The sequence below is a fragment of the Triturus cristatus genome, chromosome 10, assembly GCF_964204655.1.
Source record: "Triturus cristatus chromosome 10, aTriCri1.1, whole genome shotgun sequence".
NCBI classification, from domain to species: domain Eukaryota; kingdom Metazoa; phylum Chordata; class Amphibia; order Caudata; family Salamandridae; genus Triturus; species Triturus cristatus.
In genome coordinates, this window is record NC_140593.1 from 1,026,176,739 (window position 1) to 1,026,195,839 (window position 19,101).

General features: G+C 44.4%; 1 protein-coding gene across 2 annotated transcripts in view; it reads left to right on the forward strand.

Moving 5' to 3' along the window:
• VPS35L (VPS35 endosomal protein sorting factor like) overlaps positions 1-19,101 on the forward strand; it is a 476,592-nt gene that overhangs the window by 311,889 nt on the left and 145,602 nt on the right. For both annotated transcript variants that reach the window (XM_085629064.1, XM_085629063.1), the window contains 2 exons: positions 1,345-1,484; positions 17,380-17,545. In XM_085629064.1, coding sequence (XP_085485190.1) covers positions 1,345-1,484; positions 17,380-17,545 — 306 coding nt within the window. The remainder of the gene's footprint in view (positions 1-1,344; positions 1,485-17,379; positions 17,546-19,101) is intronic.

The window sequence follows — 19,101 nt, forward strand, 5'->3', positions numbered from 1 at the left end:
AATATTACTCCACACAATGAGGTGGCTCAAACCATCATTAAAGAACTGTCTGTTCGTTATTTCCCAATTCATCTTACCACTGCTATTTTCTTTTTTAAGCTTACCATTGATGGATATTTTTAGACCATCATTGTCAGCCTGTTTTTGCAAACTGTTATTGCCTGGACTCTTATCCCTTATTCTAGAGCTTGCCATTTATTGATGCATCCCTGTGACATGGCTGGTTCCTTCATTTACTGGAGGATTTTAAGTGAACTGAAAATACATAAACACTTTGTGCCTGGCTGCATCTCTATGCAAAAAGAGCTACGCAAACAAATGATGGACGGAATGCTGAATAAATTATACCTTCACCCTCAGAGATCTGGGTTAAATCCATCGTTCTTTTGCTCACCATGCCACCCCAGTTTAGACCCAGCCATGTGCAAATCAGTCTTGACCCTGTGCCTCATGGGAACAGTCCAGACCGAACTGCCAAGCCAGGTCCTCCCTGGACTGGAAACAAGCATCCTGGGACCTTTTTCTGGGTATTACCCTTCATCAGTCAGGCTAGCTTGAATCCAGTGGCACAGTGAGCAAGGGACCCACGTCAGGGCATACCCATCCCACGTAGGGTGAAAAGTGCTATGCAAACAAATGATGGACGGAATGCTGAATAAATCATACATTCACCCTCAGAGATCTGGGTTAAATCCATTGTTCTTTTGCTCACCATGCCACCCCAGTTTAGACCGAGCCATATGCAAATCAGTCTTGGCTGCATCTCTAAGCAACACTGTGTAGAGCTAGCAGTTAAAAATTGTAACATATAAAAAATGACAGGTGGTAAATCTCTTATCTAAACCGCACATTAGTATTCAGGGAACAGCAGGGGCCGTGATTCGGTCTCCTTCAACCATTGCCTCTTTTTGACTCAGAAACTTAAGGAGACATCTTGGATCACCCCACAGGTGTATTTTTGTCTCCCCTTCTTTCTGCTGGCCGATTGAATCTACCTTACCGCCCAGTTGAAATGCATGGGATACTATTTTACATCTGAAAAGTACACTGCCATCGCAGATGTAAATATTTAGCTTATCTGTGCATAGTATACACAACCAAACCTTTTTTTATTTGGTTTGTATTGCTCAGGTAGTTTTCATTGCTTTTGGCAGCGCTCTAGTGTAAATCTCAAACCTATTTGCTTTACCAATGCTTGTTGCTTTTCCCCACAAATCTAGCCAATTATTTCTTTTGAAAAACTTGTTCATTTTAATCAGTGATGTAAATGCTAAGATGAAGGTGACAATAGACATTGTCTTATTTGAGTGAAAACTCATATTTTTGTTTGTTTGTTTCTTATAGCTGATGCATTTTTCAAAGCTGCAGTAAGTCTTGTCCCGGAAGTTCCAAAAACTATCAATATAGATGGGAAGATGAGATCCTCAGACTCGTTTCTTCTGGAATTCCTCAGCAATTTCTTTTCCACCTTGTTAATAGTCCCCGTAAGTGATGTCTTTGTTACATTCTGTTGTGGGTTTATCTGTTGCTGCCAGACTTGCTGTTGTATGTGATACAGTAGCTCTTATGGCATGTTTTTGGTTTGTGTTTGCTGCTAGAATTAAAGATAACTTTCTTTCAGTAGTGCCCCTCATCAGCTCTTTAGCTTCCCCCAGAAAGAAAAAATATATAGGTTTTCATGTAGTATTTGCTGTTGCTCTGGGCTACCTTTACTAACCCTGGTAGTACCTGTCCTATATACTCATACCATCATTGATTGTATTTCACTTAAAGAACTCTTGATGATTAAATATTGCTAGATTAAATAGTAAGATGAAGGAAGAACGTGTTGGATCTCTTCTGCTCCCATCTCTTAAATCCTTTTCACCTTCTCTAAAATCTTCATTAAAGGCACCCGCGTGTCCAAGAGTTTGTCCAGGTTCAGGAGTTGGTAAGATGGCGACCCACAGGAGACCTCTTCTTCGGTTAAAAGTGAGAGGTGCTGTGGAATAGTGCTATTAATGAAAACTTGCCATGGTTTCTCAATATCCTCAACCTCTGATGATGGTGTGCTCTGTCTCTGCTTCACTTTCTCCTTTCTCAAGCTCTCCTCCCGAGATCCTTCAGAAGATGTGGGAGGGTCAGGGCTGGACCTTGCCGAGCCCTGGTGTCTTTGCTTATCTACATCTGGGAAATACTACAGCACTGATGGCTTAAAGGTCAAATGCAATTAGACATTGTAGGCAGCACGGAGAAATAAGTGGCCACTTGTTTAGATCTGCCACCATGGTCATGAAGTTCACATGCTGCTTGTAATGCTCTACTGCTCCTGTTAATTTTGAGTCTTGTAATCTGTTATGGCACCACTCAAGCTTGATACTGATCCTGAACATAAAACCACCTGAACTTTGCTGGTTGTGATTAACTATGCAACCATAATTACGACATATTGTTGCAAACTTTCACCTCACCCCCCCCAGATGTTCCAAAGGAAAAACAAGATTACTGTTGAGGACACCATTTCGGAGGCACATAGAACCATCCTTATTCCCAAGGTAAGGAAAACTGCCACCTGCACAGCAGCAGCTTTCCGAAAACCATAAAAATCTTGTTCATTGCTCGGGAATTCACTCATGATGTCACAGATAAGAACTCAAATTATTTAACTGATGACATCACTGAAGGTGCATATAATTACTCTTGTCCACATCTCTTAACTGGGACTATAAACACAGTTTTCTTTCTATGCAATCTTTGCAAGCGCATAGGAATCTTTTTACACATTCCCCGTAGACCACCTAAAGTTGAAACTCCTCTCTCGCCCTGCTTCCTTCATGTCTGACATCTACTCCCTTCTAAACTTTTTTAACACATTTCTGAAAAACGATGAGATAACACTAATACTAATGCATGTAAGTTCAAGCTGACCCCTTCAGTAGCCTAGTACTATGAAGACCTTGTTGACAACAAATGCTCCATCCACAGCTAGGATATAAAATTAATAAAAACTGAACCCCCTGACGCCCTCAAACTACTGAAGTCCCTCCTTTGCAGCATGCAGTCTACCCATCATATGCGCCAAAACCCACACTGTTCCAACACTATCAGGGAAGCTGCATACAGAAGCAGAACATAAAACAATCACACTGCATCTCCCCCTGCCCCCCCCCCCCATTATAAGTCACACTCTCTAGACAGGTGCAATGCGATCAACCACTTCTTAAGTGCAAAAATACACTATGGCAGAACATTGCCGACAACAAACCTGCTTCTCCTCTGATGCCTAATATTTTGTGTGGCATCACAAAATGTTCATCTTTCAACCCTTGTCACTCAAAGTCATCACCAACATCCTTAACTCCTTTAAAGCCGCCGCCTATTATTAAGATGATGTCTTAATCTCATCAAAGCCCCTTCTAGAGAATCTCTCACCCTACCACTCATCTACGATGGCTCCTTCACTCAAGACATCTTCCCTGAACCTCTCTAGACAGACCAGATCATCTTACTCCTGAAGAAACCCTTGCTATACAACTACTGGCTAAGCAATCATCTACCCTTCATCAGCAAGACTATCACAAAGCGGTCTGTGCACAACTTCAAGAGCACATAATGTCTTACCATCTCCTGCGCAACTAGCTTTAGATCACACTGCATCACTCAAACAGCTAATTTGAAAATCATAGATGACGTCTTCCTGACCACAGATAAAGATGAACCCAGCTTTGACATGTCTACAACTCCCTGCCGCCTTCAACACCATCAGCCAGCCCACCATCTTCCACACCCTGAAACTCAGATGGGATTCACTGTAAATGCCCTTGACTGGTTATTCTCTTGTCTATTCACCCAACACCAGTTTTTTCATATGGGCATCTCAGAAGATCCCGATGACCTGCAGAGTTCCTCAGGGTTCCAGCCTGTCCTTGGTCATCTTAATCCTCTATATGGAGACCTTTGGGGCGCTGCTCACAGGTTATATCAGAATTCACCAATACACGGATGGTACCCAACTGTATTTGAAAGTCTCCTCTGCTCCAGATATCCAACGCCTCAGATACTGGCAGCACCTCACCCAGACCATGATGGTCTACATGAAGCTTAAGCTCAACAAAACTGAATTCCTCCTATTTACAAAGTACAACAAGAAACCGCTAGTCCAATCCTGGTCCAACAACAAGATCCTAGGGAGATTTGAGACCCAACGTTTCACCAATGCCAAGTCAGTCTAATTAACCCAGGACCCCGATCTCACCCTATAGGAACACATTGCCAACAAAATCAGTCAGCCTGGTACCAGCTACCCCCACTTAAAGAATGTAAAAATAGAAACTGACTTCGGAAAAGCTGTTCCAGCTGTTGTACTTTGGCATCTGGATGGTGGTAATTCCCTTTTCCACACCCGCACAGGTTCCACACTGGCCCTCTTAAGGGCATCCCACCTACTGCAGCACAACTCTTTAAGTACCTGAACGCATCACCTCCACCCTGATGGATCTCCATTGGCTCCCTTTGCCAGCCCACACCCTCTTAATAACCTCCTGCATTATTTACAAATCCACCACGACTGGCATCCTTGCCTATCTGGCTAACAAGCTCACCATCTCTGCCTTCTCTCAACGCACTTGCAGCCAGGACACGATCAGACTGGAGACATAGAAGTGCTAACAAAGAAAATCAAGGCAATGTACCTTCTCCATCTATGCACTTAGGATCTGAAACAATAGCCCCATTAGGACTGGAACAAACATGCTCCAATATAGGAAAATGCAGGACTTTCTTCTTTAAAGACCACCATCTCATGATGCAAGCAGTCCTCGAACAAGCTATCCCGCCTATCGCAAATGGCTATGAAATTCACTGCTCACATTATCTTTCAGCTTTCATATCGAAAGGCCTACGGCAATGGCTTTGCTCTGCAGACTAATGGAGAGGTGTGGCGCAGCATCCAGAGCGTCTGACTCCGGCGCACAGGGCTTAAGTTTCGATCGCTGGCAGCAGCTCAGCATCATGTGACTCTGGGCAATAGCTCCCTTAATCTCCTCGGCGGCCCCCAACGCCTTGAAACCCTTAGGGGTTATTAGTTTGTGTTTTACAAATACCGGATTATTAGTACTAAGGCATGTGCCCAAAGGGCTGTGAGGCCTGACCAAGTGTTGACCAGGAATGACTAAAGGCTATCCTCCACATGCTCTGGAGAAAGCAGTGCATACTGCATTGTAAGCTCAGACCTAAAGATGCTGTTGTACAGAGCCAACCATTGAGCACAGTAAGCTCTGGTGGAAGTAGTGCCAAGCATAAAGCTTGGCCAAAGTTTTACGTATATTTATATCAGCAACCAGAAGTATCTAGGTATGAAGGAGGTGCTGCTGTAAATAACATGTTTTGCTCTCTCCTCCCTTCTGGAGTTGGGTTTGGAATATTTGCGAGTAGTTTTTCTTTGAATAAGTGCTTTCAGTTTAGAGGCCATTGAGAACCACAATGCACCAGGAGACCGACGCCATCTCACGTCGTGTTTTTTTGGCACCATTGGGTTTGGATGTGATTTCAAGAGCTCTGTAAAAGTTACATTTAGGGAGAAGTTTCAATAAGCAAGAACGTAGAAATTGAAGATTTCTGGCATTAAGAACACCAACCATCACTGACCAACACTCAATCATGCTCGACTCTGGGACTATGCTGCTGAAAATGACTATTTGCAGGGAGGTTATAGAAAATCCTCCTTTTAAATTCTGCTCTGGTGGTAGTAACACATTTCCGTGTTCAGACCAACATTGGGTCTGTAACCCTTGCTTATCAAGGGGCCATTCTGCACCAAAGAGGCAAATGGTGTGTTATACTGCATCCAGCAGCACCGAGACTACAGAGTCTGTAACCAACGGTGAAGGATATAAATGTGATGAAGATTTTGGGGGATGGTTGGGGGAAGTCCATTAGCTGGGAGGCTCATCAAGAGCAAAGTCTGGTAACTGTTTTCCCACAGGACTCCGACTCCAGAGACCAAGGTTTACCAGCATCCCCACAAAGTCTGTTCCTAAAATCAAGGAGCACACCTTGGATTTCACACAGACTCTGCAAACCATCCCCAACACATCTGACTTTGAAACGACCCATACCGAGGGTTATCCTTTGGGGTGGTGTCTCGCAGGAAGTCTTGATTCTATATCAAAGAACAGCATCCAAGGTGCAGCACACCTGGCTCAAAGAAATACCTGAATATAAAGATTGAGCACCACACTGTGAGCCTTTGCGCCCTGAAGTGGCTTTCCGCGTTCACCATTGTAGACCGCTGTCGACTCCATAGTAGTCTTGTTGCCGACAGGAATCTGACAAGTCTTTGGTATTGAAACTGACTTCAAAGCATACAAAAACCCAAACACCCTGTTGGACCCTGACCAAAAGCATGTGCACTTATCAGAAGGATATAGATGGCCATCAGCCACTGCTGTCTGATGTACGCCAGTTCATGCTACACATTGGTCTTATTACAGGGCATATAGTTGCACAGCCTCCAGGCACCTCCAAGAGGTTCAAAAAGAAACACAAGTTTAATGTTGAGTCATTTCTGAGGAACTTAGAACCTTCCCTATGTGCAAGGCAATGAAAACTGACACCAGTACAGCAGCAGCTCCCCCAGAGCCATGCCACTTTCTCCACCATCATACACATTCAAAGAGAGACCTCTCTTACAACCCATAATTTAATCATTTGCCGTTTTGAGCAGACACTGACAGTCACAGTGAATCTTCTGCTCTTCCTGCATCATTACAAATCCTCTAAACAATTATCAATGATGGTGCCACATTATATGCAAGCTATATTAAATTAATTATTATGAATTTCACAAGTACCTGCTCACGATTTAGACTATAAATACACTGCTTCTGAGTCGGACATTGGATCCCGTGTCCCCCCCCCCCCTCCCCCCCCCCCAGGGCATGGCTGAAACACCTTTGACACTACAACAGATTGAATGAGTTAACCTATGTCTATTCTATTTTCATTGCAATCATTGAGTAGGTTGTGGACTTTTTGTTTTTACCACATTTTTTTCACTGACTTTGTATATATACTTCTTCTACCTGCAGATTCCTCACCTGTAGAATAAACCCAGGCTTCAATATGAATCCGTTTTATTCACAAACAATTTTTCTTTTGGTGAAGTGCTATGTCTCCCTGTAAGTAATCAAACTTTAAGCCCTATGAGGACTCTGAGGAAAAGATGTCCATTACAGACCGTCACGCCATCTGCTTGTGGGGCTTCTGTTCTCACCATGATTCCCACTCTTGCAACTCCTGCCAAAGTATGCTCCCTAAGGCCATAAAGGAACGCTAAGCCAAACTCTTCTTGTCCCAGGCCCTTGGGAATAAGCAAGGTCATCATCGTTGGTCAAGACCAAAGTCCAGATCTCCCTTCTCTCATTCTTCTGGTGCGTAGAAAAGAAATACAGAAAGCTCAAGAAACATGGAAAAGATAAGTTGCCTAGACCAGTGTAGAAATTGGGTTTCTGGTTGGCAGAGGTATGCACCCTGTCCGAGCAGGAACCACAATCCTAGTCTGGGTAAATCGCAATACACCCTAAATTATCCTGTGCTCACCCTCTGCCAACTAGCATTATGCAATGCTCACTCTCTGCCAGCTAGCAACTGCAGCGCATTGAGACCCTCACGGGTTATTTGCCATGCTTTACAAATCCTGATTGATTGGTAGCTTGGAACAGAGCAGTCTGGCTCAACTTAAGAGGCAATGTGAAAGTATTTTTGCAACACTTCAAACAGTAACACAGTGAGAACATCACAAATAGTCTACCAGTTTAGAAAAATAGATTGTAATTTTATAAATAAAACAAAACAAATCTAACAAGTAGAAGTCGAGAGATGAATTTTTAAAGAATAAATGTAAAATAGCGCTTAGAAGCAATTTGCACTTAAATTAGATGTCTGGTCGTGCCAGACCGGGGCAAAGTTAAGAGTTCCGGCCAACCGCAATGGCGCATGGTCTGGATAGAGGGACCCTCTTGGGCCTGCTGAACCAAAGTACCTTGGTCTGGGATTCATCGTCGCCAATGAAGGTGCGTCGGTGTTGACCCACGCAGTGGACGAAATGACTCAATTTCCTCCATGCAGCTGCGGCAATACGTTGGTTCCGAGTTCGAGGCGGTGGTTCAGAATGTGATGCACAGCTGCTACTCCCTCTGTAAGGGGTGCGTCGATTCCGAAGGCGATACGCTGGTTCCATAGGCGATGCGGTGGTTCCACTCCACGCAATGACAAGGATGCTCTTGTTCTGACTCACTCAAAGGCGGAGATGCACCGGCTCCGATGAGGATGCGTGGGTTCTGGTTGAAGCAGCACTTTATACCCACTTCCAAGGTCCCGGGTCCAGTCCTTCTCACCCAGGCAAGAGAACAGCAGGACAGCTCAGCAAAGCAGCATTCGAGCGCAGTGGCAGCCCTTCCAGCAGTACTGCTGTTCTTGTTCCTGGCAGAGTAGCCACAGGTCCAGAAGTGTACTGAAGTCATGGCACCAGAGGTCCAGTACTTATACCCAGTTGTGCCTTTGATGTGGGGGAGACTTCAAAGTAAGCTTTGAAGTACACAGAGGTTCTCCCTTCCTGCCTGGCTCAAGACTCACTCCAGGGGGTATGCAGTGTGTGGACAGAACACAGCCTATTCAGGTCTAAGTGTTAGGCTGTGCCCAGCAACTCTCTCCCATCAACCAGGATGGCCCATCAAGACCCACCTGAGCTTCCTTTTGTGTGTGGCTGTCTACAGGGAATACAACAAACAAATGATGGACGGAATGCTGACAATGCATACATTCTCCCCCAGTCAAGAGATCTGGGTTAAATCCATCGTTCTTTTGCCCACTACACCACCCCAGTTTAGACATGGCCATATGCAAAGCAGTCTTGACCCTGTGCCTCATGGGAACAGTCCAGCCCGAACTGCCAAGGCATGTCTTCCCTGGACCGGAATCAAGCATCCTAGGACCGGTTTCTGGCTATCAGCCGTCATCAGCCAGGATAGCTTGACTCCAGTGGCGCAGTGAGCACGGGTCCCACGTCTGGGAATACCCATCCCACTTAGGGCAAAAAGCGTTACAACAAACAAATGATGGACGGAATGCTGACAATGCATACATTCTCCCCCAGTCAAGAGATCTGGGTTAAATCCATCGTTCTTTTGCCCACTACACCACCCCAGTTTAGACATGGCCATATGCAAATCAGTCTTGACCCCATGCCTCATGGGAACAGTCCAGCCCGAACTGCCAAGCCATGTCTTCCCTGGACCGGAATCAAGCATCCTAGGACCGGTTTCTGGCTATCAGCCGTCATCAGCCAGGATAGCTTGACTCCAGTGGCGCAGTGAGCACGGGTCCCACGTCTGGGAATACCCATCCCACTTAGGGCAAAAAGCGTTACAACAAACAAATGATGGACTGAATGCTGACAATGCATACATTCTCCCCCAGTCAAGAGATCTGGGTTAAATCCATCGTTCTTTTGCCCACTACACCACCCCAGTTTAGACATGGCCATATGCAAATCAGTCTTGACCCTGTGCCTCATGGGAACAGTCCAGCCCGAACTGCCAAGCCATGTCTTCCCTGGACCGGAATCAAGCATCCTAGGACCGGTTTCTGGCTATCAGCCGTCATCAGCCAGGATAGCTTGACTCCAGTGGCGCAGTGAGCACGGGTCCCACGTCTGGGAATACCCATCCCACTTAGGGCAAAAAGCGTTACAACAAACAAATGATGGACGGAATGCTGACAGTGCATACATTCTCCCCCAGTCAAGAGATCTGGGTTAAATCCATCGGTGATGGATTAAACCCAGATTAGTTGACTGGGGGTGAGTGCTTGCAATGTTCAACACTCCGTCCATCATTTCCTTTGGTTTTTGCCTAGTTCGCCATAAGTTGGCAGGGTATGCTCAGACGTGAGTCCCTTGCTCACTTTACCACTGGATTCAAGCAAGCCTGGCTGAAGACGGCTGAAATGCCAGAAACTGGTCCTAGGAAGCTTGTTTCCGGTCCAGGGAAGACATGGCTTGGCAGTTTGGGCTGGACTGTTCCCATGAGGCACAGGGTCAGACTGATTTGCATATGGCCATGTCTGAACTGGGGTGGCAGAGTGGGCTAAAGAATGGTGATGGATTAAACCCAGATCAGTTGACTGGGGGTGAGTGCTTGCAATGTTCAACACTCCGTCCATCATTTCCTTTGGTTTTTGCCTAGTTCGCCATAAGTTGGCAGGGCATGCTCAGACGTGAGTCCCTTGCTCACTTTGCCACTGGATTCAAGCAAGCCTGGCTGAAGACGGCTGAAATGCCAGAAACCGGTCCTAGGAAGCTTGTTTCCGGTCCAGGGAATACATGGCTTGGCAGTTTGGGCTGGACTGTTCCCATGAGGCACAGGGTCAGACTGATTTGCATATGGCCATGTCTGAACTGGGGTGGCAGAGTGGGCTAAAGAATGGTGATCGATTAAACCCAGATCAGTTGACTGGGCGTGAGTGCTTGCAATGTTCAACACTCCGTCCATCATTTCCTTTGGTTTTTGCCTAGTTCGCCATAAGTTGGCAGGGTATGCTCAGACGTGAGTCCCTTGCTCACTTTGCCACTGGATTCAAGCAAGCCTGGCTGAAGACGGCTGAAATGCCAGAAACCGGTCCTAGGAAGCTTGTTTCCGGTCCAGGGAAGACCTGGCTTGGCAGTTTGGGCTGGACTGTTCCCATGAGGCACAGGGTCAGACTGATTTGCATATGGCCATGTCTGAACTGGGGTGGCAGAGTGGGCTAAAGAATGGTGATGGATTAAACCCAGATCAGTTGACTGGGGGTGAGTGCTTGCAATGTTCAACACTCCGTCCATCATTTCCTTTGGTTTTTGCCTAGTTCGCCATAAGTTGGCAGGGTATGTTCAGACGTGAGTCCCTTGCTCACTTTGCCACTGGATTCAAGCAAGCCTGGCTGAAGACGGCTGAAATGCCAGAAACCGGTCCTAGGAAGCTTGTTTCCGGTCCAGGGAAGACATGGCTTGGCAGTTTGGGCTGGACTGTTCCCATGAGGCACAGGGTCAGACTGATTTGCATATGGCCATGTCTGAACTGGGGTGGCAGAGTGGGCTAAAGAATGGTGATGGATTAAACCCAGATCAGTTGACTGGGGGTGAGTGCTTGCAATGTTCAACACTCCGTCCATCATTTCCTTTGGTTTTTGCCTAGTTCGCCATAAGTTGGCAGGGTATGCTCAGACGTGAGTCCCTTGCTCACTTTGCCACTGGATTCAAGCAATCCTGGCTGAAGACGGCTGAAATGCCAGAAACCGGTCCTAGGAAGCTTGTTTCCGGTCCAGGGAAGACATGGCTTGGCAGTTTGGGCTGGACTGTTCCCATGAGGCACAGGGTCAGACTGATTTGCATATGGCCATGTCTGAACTGGGGTGGCAGAGTGGGCTAAAGAATGGTGATGGATTAAACCCAGATCAGTTGACTGGGGGTGAGTGCTTGCAATGTTCAACACTCCGTCCATCATTTCCTTTGGTTTTTGTCTACAGGGAATACACAAAGCCCAGCTGTCACCCAGCCCAGACTGAACCAAGTCAGGCAGCAGGCACCAAATGTCTAAAGTAAGTAAATGCCAACTTCCTAAAAGTGGCATTTGCTAAACTGTAACTTAAAATCCCACTTCACTATGAGTTGTGATTTTAAATTGAGAGTCCAGTGACACCAAACTTGAAAAGTGGTTAGAAGGCTACTTAAGTGGGTGGCACAATGACGGTTGTAAGCCCACCACTAGTAGTATTTAATTTATAGGCCTTGGGCACATGTAGTGCACTTTACTAGGGATGTATAAGTAAATTAAATATGTCAATTGTGGTTATGCCAATATTACCATTTTTAGGGGAGAGAGCCCAAACACTTCAGCACTAGTCAGCAGCGGTAAAGTGCACGGAGTCCTAAAGCCAGCAAAAACGAGGGTAGAAAATGGAGGGAGGCAGGCAAAAAGTTAGGGCAAGCCCTTCATAACAATACATAAAAATACAAAAACAAGTATACACCAAACAAATGCTCACATATTGAAATATTTGCTTAGTTAATAATCAAATATGGAAAAGGATTTCACATTTTCATATTTTGCTTTTTTATGTGAATTTACTTTATGATCTTAATGTATTCATTGTAATATTTAATATTGTAACAGTCTCAGACCCCTGAGAAAGCCTCGAAGACTCTAAGGGGACCTGTAGCCACAGGTTAAGAACCACTAGACTAGACAACCCCCGACTCCCACAGGATCTACATCGTCAGACCCAGAGTTATTTGTAGTGGAGCCTTCTGACCATGCTCCTGCCGACTCAGTCTCAGTTCCAAAGCCAGACCTGACTGACCTTCGAGCTGACCACACCGGTGCCGCTGGATCCATAGGTACAGACTCAGTCAATCCTAGATTGTTCTGTGCCTCCCCTTCCTTCCTGCGGTTCCCGTGCTGGGTAGAGACCCACCTTTTGGTGAGATGACAGGTGCTCAGACACCAGCTCCAACCTCCACCCCATCACACAGTTCCGCCATAGAGGCTGCGGCTGGTGCCATCACTGAAGCCACGATGCCTCGACCACCTACAAAACCCTCTCTTCTCAAGAGATCCAGAAAGGAGGCACAAAGGCTGTTTGAGGAAGCAGAACACCGGCAGTGGATCCATGACCTTTTTGTTTCGGACTCTGATTCTCTGAATCTCCACGCCCAAGAGGATGATGAGGGAGCAAATCCCTATGAAGTTCCACGATTGTCCTTGGCTAGTGGTCTTGATACCTCTCCCGACATGGAGATGGCGTTTATCGAACGGACTCCCAGCTCCGGAATTTGTATTGTTCCACTCAGTGGTAATGAAGGTAGCATAAGTGCTGGAATTTATCATTGCTGTCGGTGAACATTAAGATTATTGTCCTCACTGAAGTGCTCCTCCCCTCAGCTTCCTCGTCAGACACTTCTCTTCAATGAGGCCTTGGTGGAGCTTGTACTGGCAACTTTAAAAGCTGCCTTCTTCACAAACAGTCAATAGACTAGTCTCCAAGTGGTATTGCCCTGCTCTAGAAGTTCTGGCCCTCCTCTTGGCTTATCCTTCACTAGGGAGCCTGGTGATCCAGGCATCCTGTTCCGCCATTCTCAAGCATTTCTTGACAGTTCAGCTGGACAGGGAGTCCAAACAATTAGAGGCATGGGGGAGAAGCTCTACCCTGCTGGCAGTATGGTGCTGAAACCTTTGAATGCACACTGTCTTCTGGCTCATAACGCACGGGCTCTATGGGGCATGGTCCAACTCATCATATCACAAGTCCCAGGGAACATGGGTGTGCACTTTCATGGGATGATAGTAGGTGGACGAAATGCCTCCAGACATATTAAATCAGGCCTCAACACTGCCAACTTTGTGAAACCCCATCACTCATGTCACAGGCAGGACAGTAGGTGCAAACCTCAGTACAAACGTGTTATTGTCCGCGTAGTGCTAGCGTGCAAATAAGGACTGGTCATCTGTACTATTTATGAATGTTTCTTGTGTTCATGTTTTGTTTTTGACTTAATCATACTGTGCTTATTCACAATTGTGTTGTAATGTTTTCATGTGCATTTTGTTTTGTAAATGTTTTACACGTATAATGTGCATCCAAATGATGTGTCGCCCGTCTCATGACATGATATGACTGGGTGAATTTTTGCTTTTGAAGAAAGTCTTAAGCTGAAATGAAATAAAGCACATAGACTTTAGAATTGACTGTCTAGGGTTATATTTAATTTGAGTATAACGACCTACCTGGTTATTTTGCTTGTTTGGTAACTTTGTGGCTAGAGAACTGAGCACTTCGATCTCCATCCGCCACCATGTGTGGCTGAGGACGTCTGGCTTCTCCAGTGATGTGCAGGCCAACCTTTTCAATCTATTGTTTGATGACTCTTAAGTATTTGAAGACCAAGCCGATGCTGCCCTCGAATGTTTTAATAACCAGCAAGGCAACAGCCACATCTCTAAATCACCAGCAGCCTCAACTCCACAGGGGATTATCAACAGTTTAGTTGCCTTCCAGGATTCTCAAGTAGCGCTCTGTTTTTGTCCGCAACAATCCTACCAACCGCAATGCCAACAGCCTAAGATTACGCTGGTCTGCCAATACAAGGGTAACGCCAAAGGCTGTTGGTCCCCCCAGCAAGCAGCCTCATCCTACACTCCTGCTCCCCAGGGAAACAGTCTTGGTTCTCGTCCCCAGACCAACACGGAGCCAGCAGGAGGGCGAGTGTCCTCCTTTCTGCCAGCCTGGAAGTGAATTACTTTTGACCAGTGGGTCCTTCAAATAGAAAGAGGCTGCACCCTTCCCTTCCCTGAGGCACCATCCCACATCCAACCCCCACCCTCCTCTCCCACCCCGGACCTCCGTCATCCTGCAGCAGGAGGTTACAGGCTCTTAGTTCCCGCCCTCCGTTTACTTTTTCCCCAAGACAAGTTGGTGTTGAGAACCAGGGCTGCTCTCCTACTTAAAGTGGTTAGTCCCTTCCACCTAAGTCAATCCATTACTCTTCCGTCATCTACTGCCTGAACAGCATCGAAGACACATGACTCAACAACTAGCTCTTTGTTGGGTACTCTGGTGCCAAGAAAGGCATTGTGGTGCAGAAAAGGACCCTTTCGAGATGGATCATCCTCTGCATGAAATTCTGGTGTGCATTGGCTAATAAAGAACCTCCAGGAGGGATCAGGGCCCATTTCACTTCTGCAAGAGGTGTACCAATTGCAGATATTTTCACTGCAGCTCCGTGGGCACCTCTGCACACCTTCAAAAAGCATTACTGTCTAGATTGAGGTGCATAGAGACACTCATTTTGCCAGATCCATCTAGCAGGGTTTCCTGGTAAAACCATCCATCATCCCTCCTACTATTTGAGGTATGGCTCTGGAATCTATTCTACAAGTGAAAAATCTGCAGGTAAAAGTATCCATCAGAAGAAAAACGTACTTACCTGTGGCAATGATCTTTCTGGTGGATTTTCAATCTACCTGCAGATTCCTCACCGACCTGCTCGCCTCCCGGGTTGATGGTTAGTTATAGGGAAAGGTTAATAAGATTGTATATATTTATATATATTCACTGAAAAACAAAGGTTAAAGTGAAGTTATAGTTCGGTAAAAAAAAATTCTGTGACAACATAACGTTTTAAACTCACAAAAAAAACTCTAATTCACCAGTTATAGTTTTCTCTAGTTACCACGCATATTCTTCACATCAATGATATTATTTCAAATGTGCAGTTAGGTTATTAATGATGTTATAGAACATATCATGAGCAGTGTAATATATGGGGTAATTAGTTGTGCATGGCATGGGTGTGACTTATAGTTACCTTAGGTCCAAAATTATAGTTACTGAAGATAAATAGATCTGGTGAATTTCAGTGTTTAGTTTTGTTTAGTTTAAAACATTACGGTGTCACTGAAATTTTCACCTGACTATAACTTCACTTTAACCTTTATTTTTATCAGTGAATTTCTTTTTTCTTTTTTTTAATAACATGAAGTAATATTGTATTACCATACGTAAAACCAACCACAAGTCAAGCACGGCTGTGGGACGTGGCCTGCGCCCAGCCCCTATGGGCAACCAACCCCCACCATACAAAGCCGTCAGCAGTGCGCATCAATGGGGTTGACAGCAGGGGGCTGGTCGTAGGCTAGGCCCTGCATCCAACACCCTCGAGGCAAATAGTGGTTTAGTTTTTACTGTGTGATCATTTAAGCACAAGCAATTTAGCCTATATTTTCATGAATACAAAATCTATTTACTCATACCTCTAATAATTATGTTCTGTAGTGAGAGAACATTGCAAAGTTTAGTAGTTGACTGTTTTTTTGTTTTTTAAAATGTGTCGTTATTAGATGATGGATTTTGTTACATCTGTATATTCTTATTGATGTCAATTTTTTTTAATGGATTGAATAAAGCGCTATCATTTACTGTTGTACTTTTACATATACATTTTCCCTAAACCAATCTCTTTCATAAGTCTTTGCACACTTTAGATGTGAGAAGGCATTTTATGCACTATAAAGATCGCACTTGCCCCATTAAACCGGTTTGTTGCATTTGCCCAGTCACATCTCGAGAACCCTCTTTCAAAGCGGAGCCATCCAGATGGATTTTAGGTGCATTCAGCTATGGTCTGATAAAGCGAGATAATCCAGAGGCAGCCACAATGGCTTTGTCACACAGCATCCCTTCAGCAGATAGAAATGTTGCCACTTGGTTGCCAGTTCATGCATTCCTTAAACATTATTGCAAGGATTTTAAAGCCTGCAGAGAAGCACAGGTTAAACAAACTCTACTAAAGCTTTGTTTCCAGTAAGCGTCTTCCTCTGTTTTCCTGCTACTGCTTCAGAGGGCTGGGTTCAATTTTACTTAATTTATTTATAAGATACAGATTTGCAATGAGATTCACTTTACAGAATATAAAACATACATGATTAATACATATCTAAAAAACCATTTTTAGAAAAAAAATACAAATGTTATTACATTTACTGGCTTAAGTACAAATTGCAATGCTTCTTCTGTTGAGCGAACGCTATGTGTCGGGAACAGTGGTTTCAACTGGCGACACCAATTAGTATGCAGTGAGGGGCAAATATAAAGAACATGCTCTAAAGTTTGTATAGAGTCCCAACAGAGGTTGCACAGTCTGAGATCAGAGGTCTGGGCACTTCTTTTCAGTCTAAGCCAAACATGTAATCGACAGCACGATGTGCAAACGAAAAAAGTATTAACCTGTAACAATCAGTTTGCAGCCTGTGGTGCGTGGATGTAGTTGCACTCTACCCGTTTCCCTGAATGTGAACCAGTAGAAAGTAGACTGTTGTCCTTTAACAGCTCTTTCCACATGTTGTCCTGTAAAGCGTTTCTGTACTAGTACACAGACTTCATAATATCTGCATCTCTGTACAGTCATTTACACTTGAGTGGAAAAGCACAATCTGGGGTGGAGTCTGCAACTTGTGCATTGTGGGATTTTGGGAGAGGACTCAGGAGTCACATTGAAACCAAAAGCACCTCTTCTGAGGCTAAACAACTTGTAATATTCCAACCCCAACACTAGATAACTTTAGTATGTAAAATATATGAATCCACAGCACCGCAAGCTGCAAACCAATTGTCACAGGTTTTCCTTGTGCATTATTTTATTCATTTGGGACCTATGAAATTTTGAGTTCTTATAACTAACTTTGGCATTTTTTGTTAGAGGTTATTTTGAAATGTGATATTTTGCATGTTTACTTAGTTTGCAGTGCATCAGCGGGACTACTTTGTTGTATCTAAGTGTGCAGATGATTGAACCTCCATATCTTTCAGGATCATCCTGAACAAGGAGTCTTGTTTTTGGTGCGAGGACTTCTTAATGTGATTGAAGACTATACTTGGGAAGATAACAGTGATGATAAAATCCGCATCTACACCAATGTTTTACATTTGCTTTCCACGATGAGTCAAGAGTCATATCCCTACCACGTAGACAAAGGTATAAGCATCAAGTTTGTTCTTTACTTGATCTATTTATTATGCAGACGTGTAATGCTTTACTGTACCTCTTTATCTACCTCATGTAGAAGAAATGTACTTACCTTTTTGATTCAAAGAAAATGTATCTGATGCTCTTAACGGGCGCAGTGTGACAACTGTCTCCATATATATCTATTCCTTCACCACAGCATCTCTTCAGGCTGCCTTTAAGGTACTCGCCACTGCCAGCATTTTGTATTTTTTTTTTAATTGAGAAAGATACAGCCTCATACATTTTGTTTTTGTTTTTACCATAATGAATACAATAAATAAAAATAAAAAAACTCAAGTGATACTAATGAATATAAATTGTCCAAATAGTGACCATGCAAAGTGCAAAATTCATTTAACCTAGGCTAATAAAGCATCCCATTCAGCATCAGAATCAAAACTAAGCAAATTTATATGAAAAATAAAGTGCAAAAAGTTAAGTGGTAGTGCTGTGTACAAATTTCTCATACTAAATGGCATTAAAGCAACGAAGCAAAAGGTGTTAAATAAATTCATAATAAGAATAAATGTTCTAATCCAATCTCTTAACAATCCAACATATCAAAATTACAAGCATCACAATTCAGAAATTTCAGTTTGGTGGACAAATTCTTGCCTCAAACATCTACTTTTCTTTCCTTTTTCCCCATTTTTCGCCATGGCTAACATTAAAACAAGCCCTTAATTTGCTAAAAACTGGTCTTTCTAGGCCCGGCTGTCCCAGACCTTACAATACATAGATAGTTTATTATTGCGAGCATGGTACCAAATTTCAAACTTGCATATCTTCTCCAATTTAGTTTTCCATGCAAAGAAAAAGGCTAGTGGATGTCTCCCGGTACTAGTAAATTAACAAGCGTGCTATTGTCATAGAAATAAAGGTAAAAGCTGTAAATTGTATTTTGGATAATATCAGATGAATCTTTACTTGTACACATTGTATGATGAAAGTTTGACAGCATCCACAGCACTCATACAAGTGGGACAGTAACCTTTGATATAGCTCAGTTTCTTTTATTTGCTTACTGTTCATTCCCTGTGGGGTGAGGTGATGCAAAAACGTGCAATGTGACTTTGGAAGGCATTTTGGAAGCTTCATTTGGGTTGCTTCTCTAAGAACGATCTCTTTTGCTATTTCTACATAAAGGGGCTGATTGCGAGCTTCGGCGGTGAGGCAGCAGGTGGTACTCTCCTGCACCACCGAGACTCGCTGCCGCCCACCAGATTACAACTTTAAAGTGATCCGGCGAATGGATTGGCGGTCCCCCGGCAGTGCCTTGAAAAAGGCACCGCAGTGGGACAGCACAACAAGGTTACTGCAGGAACTGGTGTGCATGCACACTGGGGGGCACATGTTATGCCCTCTGTGTGCATCCACATGCTCAGGGGGCCCTGTAGGAGCCCCTTTGTTTCCTCTCCGCCACAGTGTACATGGGGGAGGAACCTCCATGATAATGCCAGTAGAGAAGAATCTCGTAATATGCTTGGTAGGACAGCTGCAGTCCCCTCAAGCATATTGCGGCC